Source organism: Pinus tabuliformis, chromosome 5_2, assembly GCF_031772625.1.
Source record: "Pinus tabuliformis cultivar Carrire ecotype Pingquan chromosome 5_2, CPIR1, whole genome shotgun sequence".
NCBI lineage: Eukaryota > Viridiplantae > Streptophyta > Pinopsida > Pinales > Pinaceae > Pinus > Pinus tabuliformis.
In genome coordinates, this window is record NC_142306.1 from 480,001,793 (window position 1) to 480,019,341 (window position 17,549).

The window sequence follows — 17,549 nt, forward strand, 5'->3', positions numbered from 1 at the left end:
TCTAGAAGCCTCCAAGTGATGAGTCAACCACCCCTCTTCAGGTCGGCCTAGAGAGGCCTAATTCGCCCTCATGGAGGCCTATAAAAAGAAGAACCTCACCTCATTTGAGGCATACATTGAACTACAAGTTATCTCTGATTCTATCGAAGAAGAGAAGAGTCTGATCTAGCGAAATTGTGCGAGAAGAAGACCGAATTCTTGGGAGGCCATGGAATCTGTGGAAGGGAGCAAAATTTTGTCTTTGGTGCTCACATGTGTGAGTTTGAAGGAGGATCTAGGGTTTCCTCAGTCTGGTTTTTGCAGAGACATCTTTTGGGATACGGTTGGCTCATCTCTTGGGGTTTGATCAAGGTTAAGGTCATGGTGTAGGAAGTCTTCATTGAACAGACTCTGTAAGAAGAGATTTTGTGGGTTTTCCTCTCTAATTGAGGTTTTGGCCCTTACTAGTAGCCTACATTTGGTGTTCTTGTGTTTGTGTCGTGATCTTCTTATTGGCATTTGTCTTTATGATATAACAGAACCAAATGATAATAATAACGTCACAAGAAAATGTCAAGAATAAAAGAGAAATCAAATTTTAAATACCTTAATTGTATGCCCTAGATTTCTCAACATGGTAACAGAGTTAGGGCTTTGAATAGTGGGCAGATAGAAGATCAGTTCAGCTTCACCACTTCTTAAGGAATACTATAATCCTAGACCGAATTTGTGGGGACGTCTAGAGCAAATTTTTGGGCACATATTCTAGCCCGAATTGCAGAGACAAGGTCACATTATACAATGCAAGAGCGAATTGATTTGGAGGGTTTATAAGCCTTGATCATAAGAACCTAAAGGCTAATCTAATAGTTCTCCCTAATCTACACCTTCTGACTAGCAGATTGAAGATTAAAGAGGCCGCAGATCCATCTAGTGATATCGAGGGTACAAGAAGGCGATTTCTGAAGGAGCAAATGGCATGTCAATAAGCCCAAGGAAGGCCAAAATCTTTAGCATAAGAACAAAGGCACAAAAGCACCATTTTGCAAGATTGAAAGTCTGAACTGGAATTCAAATTTGCTACAGGTTTGGTTGAAGGTATGAATTATCTAAAGAAGTATTAGGTCAGTCAAGCCATAACCATTTTATAAGCAAAGGATCAAGCTAATCCGAGTTGACAAAATAACTTCAGAAAAGGAGTCGAATCCTCTTCAAAGTTTTGAGCATAAAAAAAAAAAAATCTCCATTGAAAGTCATTGTCAAAAGTCCAAAATTGTAAGGTTCATATCACTAGTTTCATAGAAGGATTATTCAGAACATAAGGAGAACAAGATCTCCTCTTGAGCATAAGTCTTGTTAACTGTGCATAAAAGTAATCCTAGTTCGAGTTGGATAGATCTATGCAAGACCGAGATCTTACTTGCCATGGCAATGCCGAGAATATATATTACTATGGTATTACTGAGTTTTTTATCTGAAACTGTAAGAGTATGTGAGTGTGTACAGCAGTCATCCTTATCCAAAAAACCAGAGGGATCCTTCTCCTAACTGAAACATTGTCATGCACCTTTATCCAAGATTTTTGTAACCCTGAACTTGACCGAGATTTCAGAGAGGAGTACGAGGATGTCACTGTCCAAATGCGAGGGTGTAGGCTCCTTTATATAGTAGTTTGTCCCTGTATTTGAGCCGACATGTCCACCGAAAGTGTTGTGTCTCCTTTGTGAGCCGACTTGTCATTTATATTTATCTTGAGGCTGACATGACTGCCTTTCTTCATCGTTTTGCTGGTAGACTTCTTCGTGCTTGTCTTTGGAGGATTGTGCTTGTCTTGGAGGGCCTTTTAGACTAGTATATATATTTACACATATGCTCAAGAAGAGCTCTTTACATGTCTTTGACTCTTTGACTTTCCTAGACCTATGGAATGAGCAAGAAACTCATTCTTATAATTTACAAAAATAATATTTCTTTTCTTGACAAGTACAAAGATCAAAGTTACATTTGTAAATACCAAACCTAGTTACACTTTCTTCAACACTCCCTCTTAACTAGGGAGGTATTTATAATGGTACTTGGTTATTCTCAATCTGAATAATTTCTCATAAGAAGAATCAGATTGGTAATCCCATCTTTATAGCATCATATCAATCAGCATTGTCATAGTGCAAGGCCTTGACTAACAACGCCATCTCTCCATGAGACCATGAGTTACAATGTTGGTGAGACCAGTGATTTATAGACACCTTCATCATTGTATTTCAAGGTACATACCCACCCGAGTGTTCACTGAGTATGACCTTTTAGGACTATTCTTATCTTGGGTTCCCAGCCCTCAAAGAATATCGGTCCTCTTGCCTACTCTTATCTTGGATGCCCTACACATCCTCAAAGAGTATCAGATGCCATATTATTACCCAATCCTCCCATTATTTCTTCCCAAATGAAGACAAGAATGTTGTGTCTATCATGTGTCTATCATGTGTCTACATTTCCATTCATGGCCTTCATCTAGACTTACGATTGTTAGTCTTGGTCTAGTGCATGACACATGAAATGGAAAAACACAATTGTCACTCCTTTGTAATCAAGGGTGATCTATTTCAAACTCCCTCTTGATCAGGGACCTGTCATAGCTTACTCTTAGCTAGGGACTCTTTTATACATGAGCAGCTTCTTCTTCGTGGGTTCTTCAGTTGATTGGTCAATTTCTCTCCTTGATGCCATGGAATTTAGTTGAGCTTCTTCCTTGTAGGGCAACAGCCATCGATCACTTTCCTTCTTATTCTGTCATGTCATTCCTTTCTTCATGGAAAGTGGCCTTCTTGGCATACATCTAAAACATTATTCATATGGCTACTTCTTTTCTCTCCATGCTTCTTTCAGGAGTTTCCATCCATCGCATGAATGTTGGTTGTACTTGTACTTACAAGTCTTGTTCTAGTAGCCCTACATGAACTCATCCAAATATTATTCAAGAAATCAAAACATCATATTAAATTAAATCATACCTTACGAGATGGCTCTTCATCATGACATCTTCTTGTAGGTATCAACATCCTGCACACTTGTTGACATATCTCCCAAGGATATCCATTGTCAAGGGTCTTCTTTCATCAGAGTCTTTATATCTTTCTAGGAGGTTTCCTAGTCAAATCTTCTTGGTCTTTTAGATGTTGATTGCCTTCATCATCGTTGCATATCTCACGATCTCTTCCTCACACATTCCATTTCTCAGAGCTTTTGATCAAAGTTTCTTAGTCAACTACCTCATACTTCATATGAGGACATATTATGTTGATTTCATCTAGTGTGACTTATGCCTTCCTGCATTCTTTCAGAGGAGAAGATCCTTTTTCTCTTGATCATGCTTCTCAAGATAGAAGTAATGATCCATTGTTACCTGCAACCATATGACATGACATTATAATATTAAATACAAGCATACATACCTCATTTTACCTTTAGGTCATCTAGGCTTCTTCCAGCAGCTTCCTTGATTGAAGAGATCTTCAATGTCATCACACAATTATCCCATGAATTCCATGAGTTGGAGTTCCTGATGAAACACCTGCTTCCTCTCTAGATTAGTGAACCCTCCAATGAGGATTCCATCAAAGAACCTTGAGGATCTTGCATATCCCCATCTGGCAGATGTTTCTTGATGTATGATGAGCCTTGTCCTGGATGACATCTTTCTTTCCTTTAATGTTCAATGAGATTCCCAAGAGCTATATCCTTCATGTTTGACTATCATGGATTTTATACTTTTTGTCCTTCATGATTCCCATGGTGATGTCGCGAGCTCTTGCTTCTAATGCTTTCATGATGCCATGATGCATCTTATTATCATTGTCATATCTTATAACACAAGATATAGGAGCTTATGATAGGATCCTTTTGTGAGGGATACTATCTTACTCAGAGGAGAGATTTGATACTCCCTCTTTCCTTTGCCCTTTTCTTTAGCTTCCTCCATCTTTCGATGATATGAGCTTTCAAAATATTTTTATAGCATTGAATCTTAACTATACTTATTTTGTCTTTGCTTGAGGACCAACCTTGCCTTTCCTTTCTACACAAGGTTGAATTCTTTTATCCTTTAATACTATAGACTGCAACTTGTCTTTTTCTATCTAGCATAGAGACCACAAATTGTCGAGTGAGGTAACCTTCTTTGTTCATTGATATTTTTTACCTTGCTCATCAATGATGACTACCTTCTTATCATCTTTCCTAGATCTTCATGAAGTTATTCTTTCATTCTTTAATACCTTTACTATTGTGTAGGTCTAAGTGACCTTCCTTACTTTAATTTCCAATAGTATATCTAGCATTTCATATATCTCTCTTTATGTCTCCTCTTCTGCTATTTCGGTATGAGAGGACTTTTGAGTGATATCATATGAATCCTATGAATCTCTTGATGGATTCAAGCAATGCTTGACCTTCATAGACCTTTTCATAGATATCAATGATTTCTCTTTTCTATGAGGATTATGACAATCCTCCTTATTCTATGCAAGGACTTTCGATTATCTAACCGATTTATAAATCCCCTTGCAATCATGAAATCATTTAACCAAATCTGATTATAAAATTGAAAGATACTTACTTGGTGTGTGAAGAGGAGATCTTCACCTTGATGCTTCTTTTGCTTGAGCTGCCCATCATTAGTATCCTTTCATCACGACTTCCTTGGAGGCCTTCTAGCACCATGACATCAGTGGTCTTGACATCACCGAGACTGCTTCACGACCTTCCCAATTCATTTTTAAGGTACTTTTGACTTCAACATATTGTTGACATGTTAGTGATACTATGTTTTGATCCGAGCACCATGCTATTGAGATCATAATCATAGGCAGAATTCGAGACTGTGAAAATTATATTGGTATGGCACTGCACAGTGATGTCTATGTGCATTGTGTAGAGAGGCAATGTATTGAGAGTCCAAACTTGTCAATGAATAACATAACTAAACTGTGAGTGGCACTGTATAGATAGACTGTCTCATCACTGACACTGCCTTGATGTAATAACTATATTGAGACAATGATGTAATGAGAGGTATTCCTTGGATTACTTCTACAATATATATGTATACCTGAGACTATCTTTTATGGCATGGAGAAATTTCATTGATCAAGAAGTGAGGATCACTGGTATACTCTGTCAAACTGAGCATGAGTTGAGTGCATGACTGTAATTACTGAAGTTGATACTCCATGACTGTTATAGACATGCTTGTTGTATACTTGCTCCTTTAATCCTTTCAACCTACTTTGATGTCATTGGAGACAGATCCTTGTATGTCTCTTTTGTTGCCCTCCATTTGACTTCAGCACCTTAGCTCTGATTCCATGTTGAAGAATCTAGGGCAAATGTAGTTAATGTGATTCTTCTTAGCATGATAACTATTTGTGAGGTATTTTAACTTTTTGCTTATTAGCACAATCTTATCTTGATATCATTAGTGCGTGTATTTCTTACTTCATCAAACAGTTACCAAAATACAAGAACTCAAGATGTTGGCTTTTTGCTAGGGCCAAAACCTCTCCCTCTTGGAGAGGAAAACCCGCACAAAATTCTTCTTATAGAGATTCTACTTGACGAATACCAAGACCATGATCCTTGACCTACTAGGCCATTTCAAGACCAAGACACCAATCTTCTTCTTTGTCACTATTGAGATCATCTTCATTGTTGCACCATCGAAGCCATCACTACTGCAACATCTTTGTTGTCCCTTCACCAACTAGATCTTCCATGTTGATATATGTATTGGAGAGCTGCCTTTTGATCCACCAAGATCATGATTGTCTTATTGTTGCCTTTACCGAGATCATGACCATGTTAGGATCATGACTGCACCTTGACCGAGAATGTAACTATGTTCATCATGATTGCAGTGCAATCTTTACCGAGATCTTACTTGCCATGGCTATGTCGAGAATATATATTACTATGGTATTATCGAGTTTCTTATTTGAAACTATAAGAGTATGTGAGTGTGTACAGCAGTCATCCTTATCCGAAAAACCAGAGGGATCCTTCTCCTAACCGAAACATTGTACTGCACCTTTATCTAAGATTTCTGTAACCATAAATTTGACCGAGATTTCAGAGAGGAGTGCAAGGAATTCATTGTCCAAATGCAAGGGTGCAAGCTCCTTTATATAGTAGTTTGTCCCTGTATTTGAGCCGACATGTCCACTGAAAGTATTGTCTCCTTTGTGAGTCGACTTGTTATTTATATTTATCTTGAGGCCGACATGACTGCCTTTCTTCATCGTTTTGCTAGCAGACTTGTTTGTGCTTGTCTTTGGAGGATTGTGCTTGTCTTGGAGGGCCTTCTAGACTAGTATATATTTACACATATGCTCAAGAAGAGCTCTTTACATGTCTTTGACTCTTTGACATTCCTAGACCTATGGAATGAGCAAGAAACTCATTCTTATAATTTAAAAAAATATATATTTCTTTTTCTTAACAAGTACAAAGATCAAAGTTACATTGTAAATACCGAACCTAGTTACACTTTCTTCAACAAGAAACATATTTGTGGGTGATCAATTTGCTAGTATGGATCTGTCCTCACTATAGTCTCAAGGAGTGGCAGGCGTAATTGGAAGGCTACAAGAAGGATGCTGAGATTTTCTTCTCTCACCCACAGCCATAAATCCATAATATATGTGCACTCCTACAGTGGTATAAATTCACGATCAAGTGACAACTCTATACAAAAGACAAGTTTTTGGTCAACTATTTGAGCAGACATATACAAGATTCGAACCTACGTCAACCAATGAACGAGTCGACCTATGGAGTAGAAGAAAAAGAACCTGTGATCCACTAGGTTGTGAAGTTTCTGAATATGCATAACCACAATGATGAAGTTGTCTTATATTTATACACAGGTTGAATCTAATCAACAGCGAGCCGACATCTTCTCTTGTCATCGGAAAGGTATATTTTTCAAAATATATGTATTATGGTATTGAAGTCATTTTGTAATTGTGAAGAAAAGGTTCTATCAATAGGGAACATGTTTAAGGGTTTGCCTTGAAAGCCGTATTCCTAAAGCATAGTCATTTATGAAGAAGCTATAGTGACTATTCATATTAAAAAGGAAGCCATGTCACATAAGCTATAGGCAGTGAGTAAAGTCACTATAGTATGACTGTGACAAGAAGGATATTTCCATGAGATCAACATAAGACAAGTTCTGATTGTCATTGTTGAAGCATTTAATAATCAATTTTGATAGAAAAAGGGCTTAAAAAGAATTCTTGATAACACTGCATCCATAGCAATCGGTTCTCTAGACCTGAACATCTCTAACTAACAAACAAAAGAGCAGGAGCATTCAGATCTTGAAGCAAGAAGAGGCAAAAATTAAAAAGCAAAAAGATATTGTGAAGAATATCCCGAGCAGATGCACACCTTGAAGAAAAACATTTGCATCTGGAATAACAGGGTCCTACAGCAGTCACTATGACAAAGGTATGTAACCTTGAGGTATGCATGACATCTTCATTTATTACGGGTCTAACATGAAATGTTGAAGGGTTGGTCTATTGTATGATTTTAGGGTTTGTTGTTGAAAATTGTTGTTATTAGTAATGATATCTAGGTTTGAAAAACCTTAGATGTTTAATATGAAACCCTAGCTATATGAAAACCTAACCCTAATTCACTTGTTCCCTCATAAAAACCCTAACCCTTGATCCTTAGGGTTTACATGCAATCTACAGAAGAACAATAAAATTGGTCTAGGGTTGGCACTTGAAAATCCTAGATCCCATGGTAATCCTAGATTGACAGATTGGCATCATGTTTTTATTACTGTATATTTTGCTTGGATGTACTTGTCAATGAATACTGAAAAGGTATAGGAAATAAAGAAAGAAGTACAAGTAGATCCTCTATTTTGGTAAGCATGATGGAAGGAGGGAACTGTAAGGACCCTTGGATCCGTGGGCACTCTGATGTATAGAGATAGATTCATGGTATGATTGCGGGACTATGGATGCCTAAAAGACAAGAATTGGTAGCAGCATACAATAGAATTCATGAACCTAAGATAGCAATCAGCTAGCTGATATAAAGATTTTGTTGCAAGCCGATAATAAGGATCATTTTTTTGGATCCTCTGTGATGTCATGAAGTGACTTCTTCAGCTTGGAAGAATGACCATGATGATTATTATCCAGCCTATATGTTCTTAGAGCAGGCCTCTTAAGAAGCTTTTTTTGGATCCTCTGTGATGCGTTGAAGTGACTTCTTCAACTTGGAAGAATGACCATGATGATTATTATCCAGTCTAGATGTTCTTAAAGCAAGCCTCTTAAGAAGCTTGTTGATTCAATTGCAGCGCAATGGACCTCATCCTGAAAATAAGGTGCAGGGATAAAAGACTGGCTAAGATATGTTCTGCTAAAGACTCTGATGAAATTTGAAGGAAGACCATGATGTTGATGAAAACATGGTACATTGTTAGGTTCTGCACGATCCTGCTATATGAAGAAGATTCACTTTAAGAAGGATATGATTGGGTTGTTGCCTTGGTACTTGGTCCGAGGAGCTGATGTACACCACCATGACAGATATGATAGCAGGTTGCAGATGGTTCGATGGTCATGTCCTAATCACTTTTTGGATGTTCAAGAGGGAGCCATGTTCGAGCTCGATGATGATTAGTTCGCAATGAAGATGATGATGTAACAAAGGGCCATCATAAAGAGGTAACTTTAATTTGATGTTCATTTTGATATTTGAACTCATCTGGTTGAGTTGAAACAGGGCTACCGAAAGAAGGTTGTATAATATCACCTACAACTAGTACTCATGTGATTGGATTGAAGATCCTGAAAGAAGCATGACTGGAAATAGGCAGTTGTATGAAGGATAACCAGATGTGGACTAAAATATCACTTTCTGAAAAAGAAAATGATGACATGACTGTTGATTCAACACTATGGTTTGTTGAAGGGAAGTGATGAAGAAGATGGCCTATGCCCTACGAAGAAGTTAATAAAAAGGAAAGGCTCCATGATGAAGAAGTTGGAACATGATGAAGTTGTATATAAAGGGCCCCGTAAGGTTCAAAGAAAACCCGCACGTGTGATAATGACGATAGAGCCCTGAGAGCTACTATCATAGTAGCTAATGATTGACACTTCTCCCTAGTTGAGAGGGAGCTCCTCCTTAGTTGAGAGGGAGTGACGGATATAGTTCTTTGCTTCATGTGTCATGCACTAGACTAGGACTAATAGCCGTAAGTCTTAGTGAAGGCCATGAGGAGAGAATGGCGTCTAGAGGATTGGGTAAGCATCTGAGATAGATACTCCTTGAGGATTTGAAATCCAAGATAGGAAGTAGTTTGGTGACCAATACTCTTTGAGGATGAGGTAGGGCATCCAATAGGTAAGAGTAGTCGAAGAGGAAATTTCTTGAGGATGTGTTAATCCAAGACAGGAATTGTCCTAGAAGGACATACCTTGTGAACATCCGGATGGGGTATGTGCCTTAAGAGGTAGTGTGGTGTCCCACGTAAAACCTCCCAACATTGTGCTTTGATCTATTGAGAGATAGAGCGTGTTAGTCAAGGCCTTGCTATGTTGACAATGTTAGTTGTATATTGATCATAATGTTGATGCTTAAGATGGCTTATCAATCTGACTCTTCTTATGAGAATAATTCAATGGAAGTATTGTCCTTGTACCTGTGGTCAATTATGAATACCTCCCTAATTAAGAGGGAGTGTTGAAATGTAACTAGTGTCGGTCTTCATAAGTGTTCTTGAGTCATGACTTGATGTAATTATTGATGTACTTGTCAAAAGAAAAGAAAAAAAAGAAAATTTGTTTGTAAAAGTAAAATTATTTTATTGTATGTTGTGGTCCTAGGTCAAAGCACCCATTGTGTGCTCTAGAGGTCTTGTTGTCAAGTCAAGAGTCAAGGTCATGATGTACTAGCCCTTGGAGGGCCCATGTAACAAGAAGGAAAAATATGTAATGTAATATGTCATGTCCTCCAAGTGATGAGTTGGCCAACCCTCTTCAAGTCGACCTAAAGAGACCTAATTCACCCCCATGACCCCCATGGAGGCCTATAAAAAGAATAACCTCACCTCATTTGAGACATACATTGAACTACAAGTTATCTCTGATTCTATCAAAGAAGAGAGGAGTTTGATCCAGCGAAATTATGTGGGAAGAAGAGTGAATTCCTAAGAGGCCAGCGAATCTATGGAAGGAAGCAAAATTCTATCTTTGGTGCTCACACGTGCAAGTTTTAAGGAGGAACTAGGGTTTCCTCGGTCTGGTTTTTGCAGAGACATCCTTTGGGATTCAGCTGGCTCATCACTTGGGGTTTGATCAAGGTTAAGGTCATGGTCTAGGAAGTCTTCATTGAACAGATTCTATAAGAAGAGATTTTGTGGGTTTTCCTCTCTAGGAGAGGTTTTGGCCCTGGCTAGTAGTCTACATCTAGTGTTCTTGTGTTTGTGTCGTGATCTTCTTATTGGCATTTGTCTTGATGATATAACAAAACCAAATGATAATAATAACATCATAAGAAGATGTCAAGGATAAAAGATAAATCAAATTTTAAATATCCTAACTATATGCCCTAGATTTCTCAATAGGAGCAAGATGCTAAATATGGGTTGAAAAGGATTTGCGCCAAAATAGATAATTGGTGTAATAGATAGTAGCCTATGAGAGGGGCTTAACTTAGAAAATTCTATGTTAGAGGCAATATTACAATTATCGTTATCGGCAATTTATCATCGAGGGTCCAAAATTTAAATTATCGGCAATATCAGGGAAAATATTGAAAATTATCGGGAAACTTTAAAAAAATACAAAAATAATCATTTTTTTCTCAATGTTTTAACTTCTAAAATAACATCAACATCAAACAAACACATTGCTACATAAATATGAAAATAAAATCAATATATAAGATGTCAAGTGATATATCAGACTTCGATATTAAAATATGATATTTGTCCTGAGTCATAAGATCTAATAGAATGATACAAATCATATAAAATAAATAAATAAATGTATCTCATGAGATTAATCATGGCAATGAAAACAACAAATTTCCCTTTGTTTGCTTAATGGAAAATGATCACAACATCCTCAACTAAACCAAAAGATTGGTCATCCAAAAAAATACATAAAATATTCAAATTTTGAAAACAACATATACTTCATATGCATCTATATGAAGCCAAATTATTATACACAAATATGCAAAATTTCTCTTGTATATGGCAAGGGTGCATATAACCAAAATATCATCGAGTGCAAGCCATCTTTGAATCAAAAAAGATCAATAGAGAGGCTCTAAATGGCCTCTGAAATCCAAAGAAAATCATGCTACAACAAATAGCTACATAACATCAAAACCATTGCCTATATTGGGATCCTCCTCATCAAGATCACCCTTTGAGCATTAAAATAAAATAGAAAAAACTTAACATCCTAATCAATGATTTTGCTTGAGTGAAGTGTACATTTTTACTAGGGTCATGAATAATTGAGTTAAGTGTACATTAATACTACAATCATGAAGGAGGAGCTCAACAGTCAATGCCACCAACATCGAGGTACATAGAGGGCTTGGCGATGTTGATTAAATGTTAATTCCATATCCTCATACATCACATAATGTAATAGAAACATTTCAATCTCGCCAACCCTGAAATCCTAAAAACATGAAGTCTGTTGGATTTTGAGTGGCATCTAAAAATTCTGCTTTCTCCATATGAAATCCAATGAGGTCAAAACCACTCTCAAACATCCTAAGTCAATTAATGGTAATGTTAAAAATTTAAGCGAAAGGTATCATCCTTTTACTTTAAGAATTTAATATTACCATTAATTACTAGGTTATCTATCTCATGAGATGAATCATGGGAAATGAAAACAATATCTTTCCACTTGTTTGCTTGACAGAAATAGTCAGAGTATCCTCACAGCTCAATCCCCTAACTCACTTTTCAAAATTAGGGTCAAAAGAAAAAAATTGTTAGTAAGTTGAAATTGACAAAGCAGGGTGATAATTTCAAAATTATCACAATAATTACCTAAATTATCACAATAATTTCAATTCAGACAAATTCTCGCAATAAAGACTGGCAATAATATCAGCAAGGTGGTTTTCGGCAATAATATCGTGATAATTCCAATATTATCACGATATGTTTTGAGCAGTGTTGTGAAAAGCGCGATTAAATCGCGCTTTTTCCCCGCGCCGATTTGATTGCACTTTTTACACGAAAAAATCGGCTTTTTTTTTTGCCGATTTTTTCCGAAAAAAACGCGGGGTTGCCAGGGCAGCGCGATTTTATAAAAAAAAAATTGGTTTTTCATTTGGTCATTTGGGTTTTTTCATGCAATTTTTTTTGAAAGAAACAAATAATTTTTGAGTGGGGCAGCTTAATGATCAAGTCTAGGCCCTAGTATGGATATGCTATTCATGGTAATGTTAAATTCTTAAAGTAAAAGTGGCATTCTCCTTAATCTTCATTTTCATCATTTTACTTAAATTTTTAACATTACCATGAAATGACTCAGGATGTTTGAGAGTGGTTCCAGTGTCATTGGATTTCATATGGAGAAAGTAGAATTTTAGATTTCATTTAAAATCCAGCAGACTTATCAATTTTTCAGGATTTCAGGATTGGGAGATTGTAATATTTCCAAGTGACACCACCTGCTCGGGCTACCCCTGCCACCAGTAGAGGACATGGTCTACCTCCTATAGCTCCTACTCCTAGTTCTTCAGCTTCTAGAGCACATCAGACTCCACTGCCATCTCCACCAGCACAGGCACCAGCATCCACATCTAGAGGGAAAGGGAAAGCTGTGGCATTTTCTCGCAAGAGGGGCAGAGGAAATCAATAGGATTAGACCTCATTTTATTGTATGTTACATTATGACATGATGAGATACATTATCATATTTTTTGTTGATATTTTGAGGCTGAGTTGGGACTCAGGAGTCAGGACTTACTATTCAGGACATGATTCAATGTTATGTGTGAATTTAGCGCTAGAAATGATATTAAACATCTTATATATTAGTTTTTTTATCATATTTACGTGTCAATGTATTTATTTTATGTTGTAGATGGTTTAGATATTAAAAAAATCGAAAAAAAAAAAAAAAAGAATATTTTTGTACCAAACGATTTTTTCCCGCTTTTTTCCGATTTTTTCCCGATTTTTCCGATTTTTTCCGATTCGTTCCCCGCGCCGATTTAATCCCGCTCGCGCTTTTCACAACATTGGTTTTGAGTCCATTCCTATGTTTTGGCATTCCTTGGAAAGTATTCCTAATGAAGTCATAGAAAAAATCAGAAAGACTTGTTTTAAATTCCTTTAATAAGGGAAGAAAGAAAACAAAGGACTCCCACTAGTAAAAGAGGATATATCAGGTCGAGGGATGAAATGGACACTCTTGAACAGGCTAATAACAAGCACAGGGAAAAAATATACATCTCGCCTTGGATGCAAAGCTTTGTTTGTTACAGAATTTCAAGAGCCAACCTGGAGGTGGAGACAGATCTGGCAATGAAAATCCCCCAAGAAGACTCATCTTTTTATGGTCAGCATTGATAAATAAGGAATTGGCATGGGAATTCATGCAAAGGAGGTGTAGACAGGGACCATGAATTTGATTTTGTGTAGAAAGGAGGAATATAATATATTACTCTAGTTAACAAAATTTCCTTATGCTTACAAATCTGGAAAGAGTCAGAGCAGATCTTGGGTATTTCAAATGTGTGGAAAGAGGAGACAGTGGAGTAAAGTTTGAAGCAGTGATATATCAAAAAAGAATTGAAAGAATTTATAGCCTTGACATGCCTAATCATTTGGGAATCTGGATGGCTAGGAATAGTCAAATCTTTGAAGATAAACACATTCCAAGTTTTCTCACAAGTCAGATCTAATTCTGCCAAATCAGATCAATGGTTTTAACTTTTAAATGTTAGAATGCCTATCAAGCAAGATGCTCCTCATCAGTTGAAAGAGCTGGGACTAGACAAGATTCAAGCTTGGGGGATAAACACATTCCTCACCTTTCAAGTTTTCTCACAAGTCAGATCTAATTCTGACAAATCAGATCAATGGTTTCAAATGTTAGAAGCAAGATGCTCCTCATCAGTTGAAAGAGCTGGGACTAGACAAAATTCAAGCTTGGGGTCTTTTTGATGGAGCTAGGCAGGGTCCACCAGAGTTTAGCAATGCTGAAGGAGTTCTGTTTGTATCTGATTCTCATCATGTCACATTTAAAGCAGGCCTTGAGGCAGGATCCAATAACTATGCAGAGCTTATGACTTTGAGGTTATTGCTTTAGTGTGCACTAGAAAGGAGAGTCAAACATATTCAGAATGTTGACTATGCCTCCTTTGTCATAAACTGGATGAAGGGAAGTGCTGAATTACATAATATCCTGCTCAGACTTAAAGGAGATCAATTACATGAGATAGCAGCCACCTTCGACAAAATTTTCTTTACTCATATGTTCAGGGAAATAAATGAGGAAGTGGACACATATCGAAAGAGGGTTAACAGTTAGCAGTGGGGTCCATGGCTGTGGAGAAAATAAGAATGGAGTCTTTGTTGCTGCCCTGATTTCTGAACTGTTTATAATGCTTATGTTTCATTTATTTTTCTGAAGATGAAGGGTTTTGTAAGTCTTGCATCTGATGTTTAGCTGGAACGAGTCTCTGAAGGCAGTGTTGGAATGGATATATTTCGTTATTTTGTGATTGTTTATGATGTAAAAGCCTGAAACTGTAAAAGGACTGTTGACAGATATGTTTGATGGTATATAACAGCTTTATGCTGGGAGGCAAATTTTGGGTTGAAGGGACCTAGTTTTTACTAGGCATCGTTCTTGTTTTCACAGTGCTGTAACACCTCAGAAATGTGATTTGTATTCTCACTTTGAATAGAAATTGTGATATTTTCTTGCAAAAAAATCTCTGAGATCAATTTCTGTTGTTGAAGATATTCGCTGCTTTGAGCTTAATCTCCTCTTTAGGTCACTAACTGAGTTTGTTGTTTATTGTTTAAGGAACGCATGAAATACATTATGCTACAATTGCTACCAAATAAATGAATAGATGAGACATTAACAACGGTTATCAGATTGATCATTTGGAATTAAAAATTGCAATTTTTATAGAATTATGGGGCAATTCATGTGTTTCAGTTAATAGAATGTTCCTCTATATATCCCTTCATTCAGTGGTGCAGAGATGGAATTGATAGATTGATCATTTGGAATTAAAAATTGCAATTTTTATAAAATTATGGGGCAATTCATGTGTTTCAGTTAATAGGATGTTCCTCTATATATCCCTTCATTCAGTGGTGCAGAGATGGAATTGATTGTGGACCTGCGAGAGTCCTCTTTGTAAATAACGCTCCCGTTGCATTTTAATATAACTTCTTAATATAAACTGCATAAGCGCAACGCAAAGATAAATATGTATGATTGATCTATTTTCATGTTGTTGAATGATGTTCCAAGTTTGAAAAGTAGAGACAGGTCAAGTGGCCTCAAAATCCAATGCCAGCGCCAAACCTCTCTCTTAATCCAGCAACAATGACAAAGTAACCAATCGGAAAATTAAAGACCAGAAAGACCCACACATGCAACAAGCTATGACAAAAAATGGCTTTATTTTCAGAAAACTTACGTGATCCAGGTGCCATTCGTAGATACAAGGGCCACAGCAGGTCTCCGGAGCCGCTTGGTCACATCAGGGAACTTATCCAGGAACTTAGGCTCAATCACAAGCCAAAAGTCCACTTCCTTGTTACGCTCCTCATAGTTCCTTAGCCTTTCACACATCAGTTCCTTGAAATGCTCCTCTTCATCCAGCATAAACTTGGCATTGGCGACCAGATAGTGGTACTTGGTCTTGCTCTGTGCGATACACAAAAATGCTTCCAACCATCAGTTAAGAGCTCTCAGGGTTTAGGGTTTATGATATTCACCCCTCGCTAAGCAAGGGTAGTACAGGCAGTGAAACAAACAACAGGTGAAACTTGTTCATCTCTTCAGTGATTTCCTAATATGCACAAATGCTTTAAGCCCTGAGAATAGGTTTCCCAATTATGGGTTTTGTGACATCAATATGCCCGCCAAAAAATTCCTTATTTAAGCATTGAGGGGCTTCTGCATTTTAACATGTGAGATTACTTTTAAGATTATTTGCAGAGTAAGTCATTGATATATGATTCATATTTATGAGTATTAGCTGCAACTGATTAATTTCTCATTTGTCATGATTTTAATTTCTCATTTGTCAGGATTGAAATAGTTTACTTAGCACATGTTCAAATATTTTAAAAAATGATATTAAAACTAGCTAAATGAATCATATAACATCACTAACCTTCCGGCTTATCACACCGTCAACCAGAACTTCATGAGAGATCAACCATACCAAAACCTTTCTAGATTAACCACTTTTAATTGTAAAGTTTTCCCACGATCATATCTTGCATCCCATTTACAAAAACTTGACAAATATGATATCTTATAAATGCTAACTGAGTTATTCAAAATCATGAAAACTGTTGCATTGCTACAAACACTCATGGATATTAATTAATAATTCTATCCCCGAAAAAAAATCAAAATAAAATCCCTTTTCTATTAATTTAAAATATAATTAACATGAAAACGCTTGGGCTTCTTCTGTGTGGTATCCAAGAATACATAAATAAGATCACGATTTTAGGTTTTAGGAGACTTGACCCTTACAAAAGAATTCAATAATTCACCATAAACACAAAAAGGTATTGGAACTCACTCTTTGATCTAATTCGGTTGAAGCCAAGTGTGCTTCTTTTGCAACTACTTTAATTGGTGGTTGGAACCTGGCTCTGATTTTGCTGGAAGAACAGATTAAGGCACCGTTCTTCTCATGGTTTTTGCGTGCAGAATGTAATGAAGCCCATCCAATGCAGAATCTGCTTCTTGTGGATTCTCTGAGTAATGGGGATGTGTGAATGGCTCCATGTCCTGTCAAAGAGGCTGTAGTTGCTGCTGTTACTACCATTGCCCTTATAGCTGATGTCGATTCACTTTGATTAAATTATAGTTGGTCTATTCAGGAAGGCAGGAGTGCAATAGAACCGGGGTTGTACTGACTTAGCTTTGTGGTCTGTGAAACCTTATCCGAACTCTACTCATCCGTATTCTAAATACCGAAAAAATCACAATTCTATCTTTAAATTAACCATTTCTTTGCAACCCAATCCATTTTGAAACCAGGGTCCAATAATCGAAAGGCACAGAGGCACGTGGATAATAGTATAATTGCAATGGATAGAACTGGATTATTTAATAGTATAATTGCAATGGATAGAACTGGATTATTTAGGGTGTTTTTACCACTCAGTTTAAATATAGTTATATTAAAGAAAAAACATAAAAATATAATGAAAATTGGCTTATTTTATTATGTAGGGCAGTGGATTATACTATAAAGATAAATAAACTAATATTCTCAGTGTGACCGGACTGTTA

The 17,549-nt window shown here is 36.8% G+C and overlaps 1 protein-coding gene across 1 annotated transcript in view; it reads right to left on the reverse strand.

Moving 5' to 3' along the window:
- The window catches only part of LOC149159738 (protein YCF54, chloroplastic-like), a 77,141-nt gene extending 59,902 nt beyond the window's left edge, over positions 1-17,239 (reverse strand). Inside the window, exons 1-2 of the mRNA XM_089436552.1 lie at positions 16,831-17,239; positions 15,709-15,938 (exon numbers count right to left, since the gene is read on the reverse strand). Coding sequence (XP_089292678.1) covers positions 15,709-15,938; positions 16,831-17,079 — 479 coding nt within the window. The 5' untranslated portion in view covers positions 17,080-17,239. The remainder of the gene's footprint in view (positions 1-15,708; positions 15,939-16,830) is intronic.
- Positions 17,240-17,549: the final 310 nt, after the last annotated feature.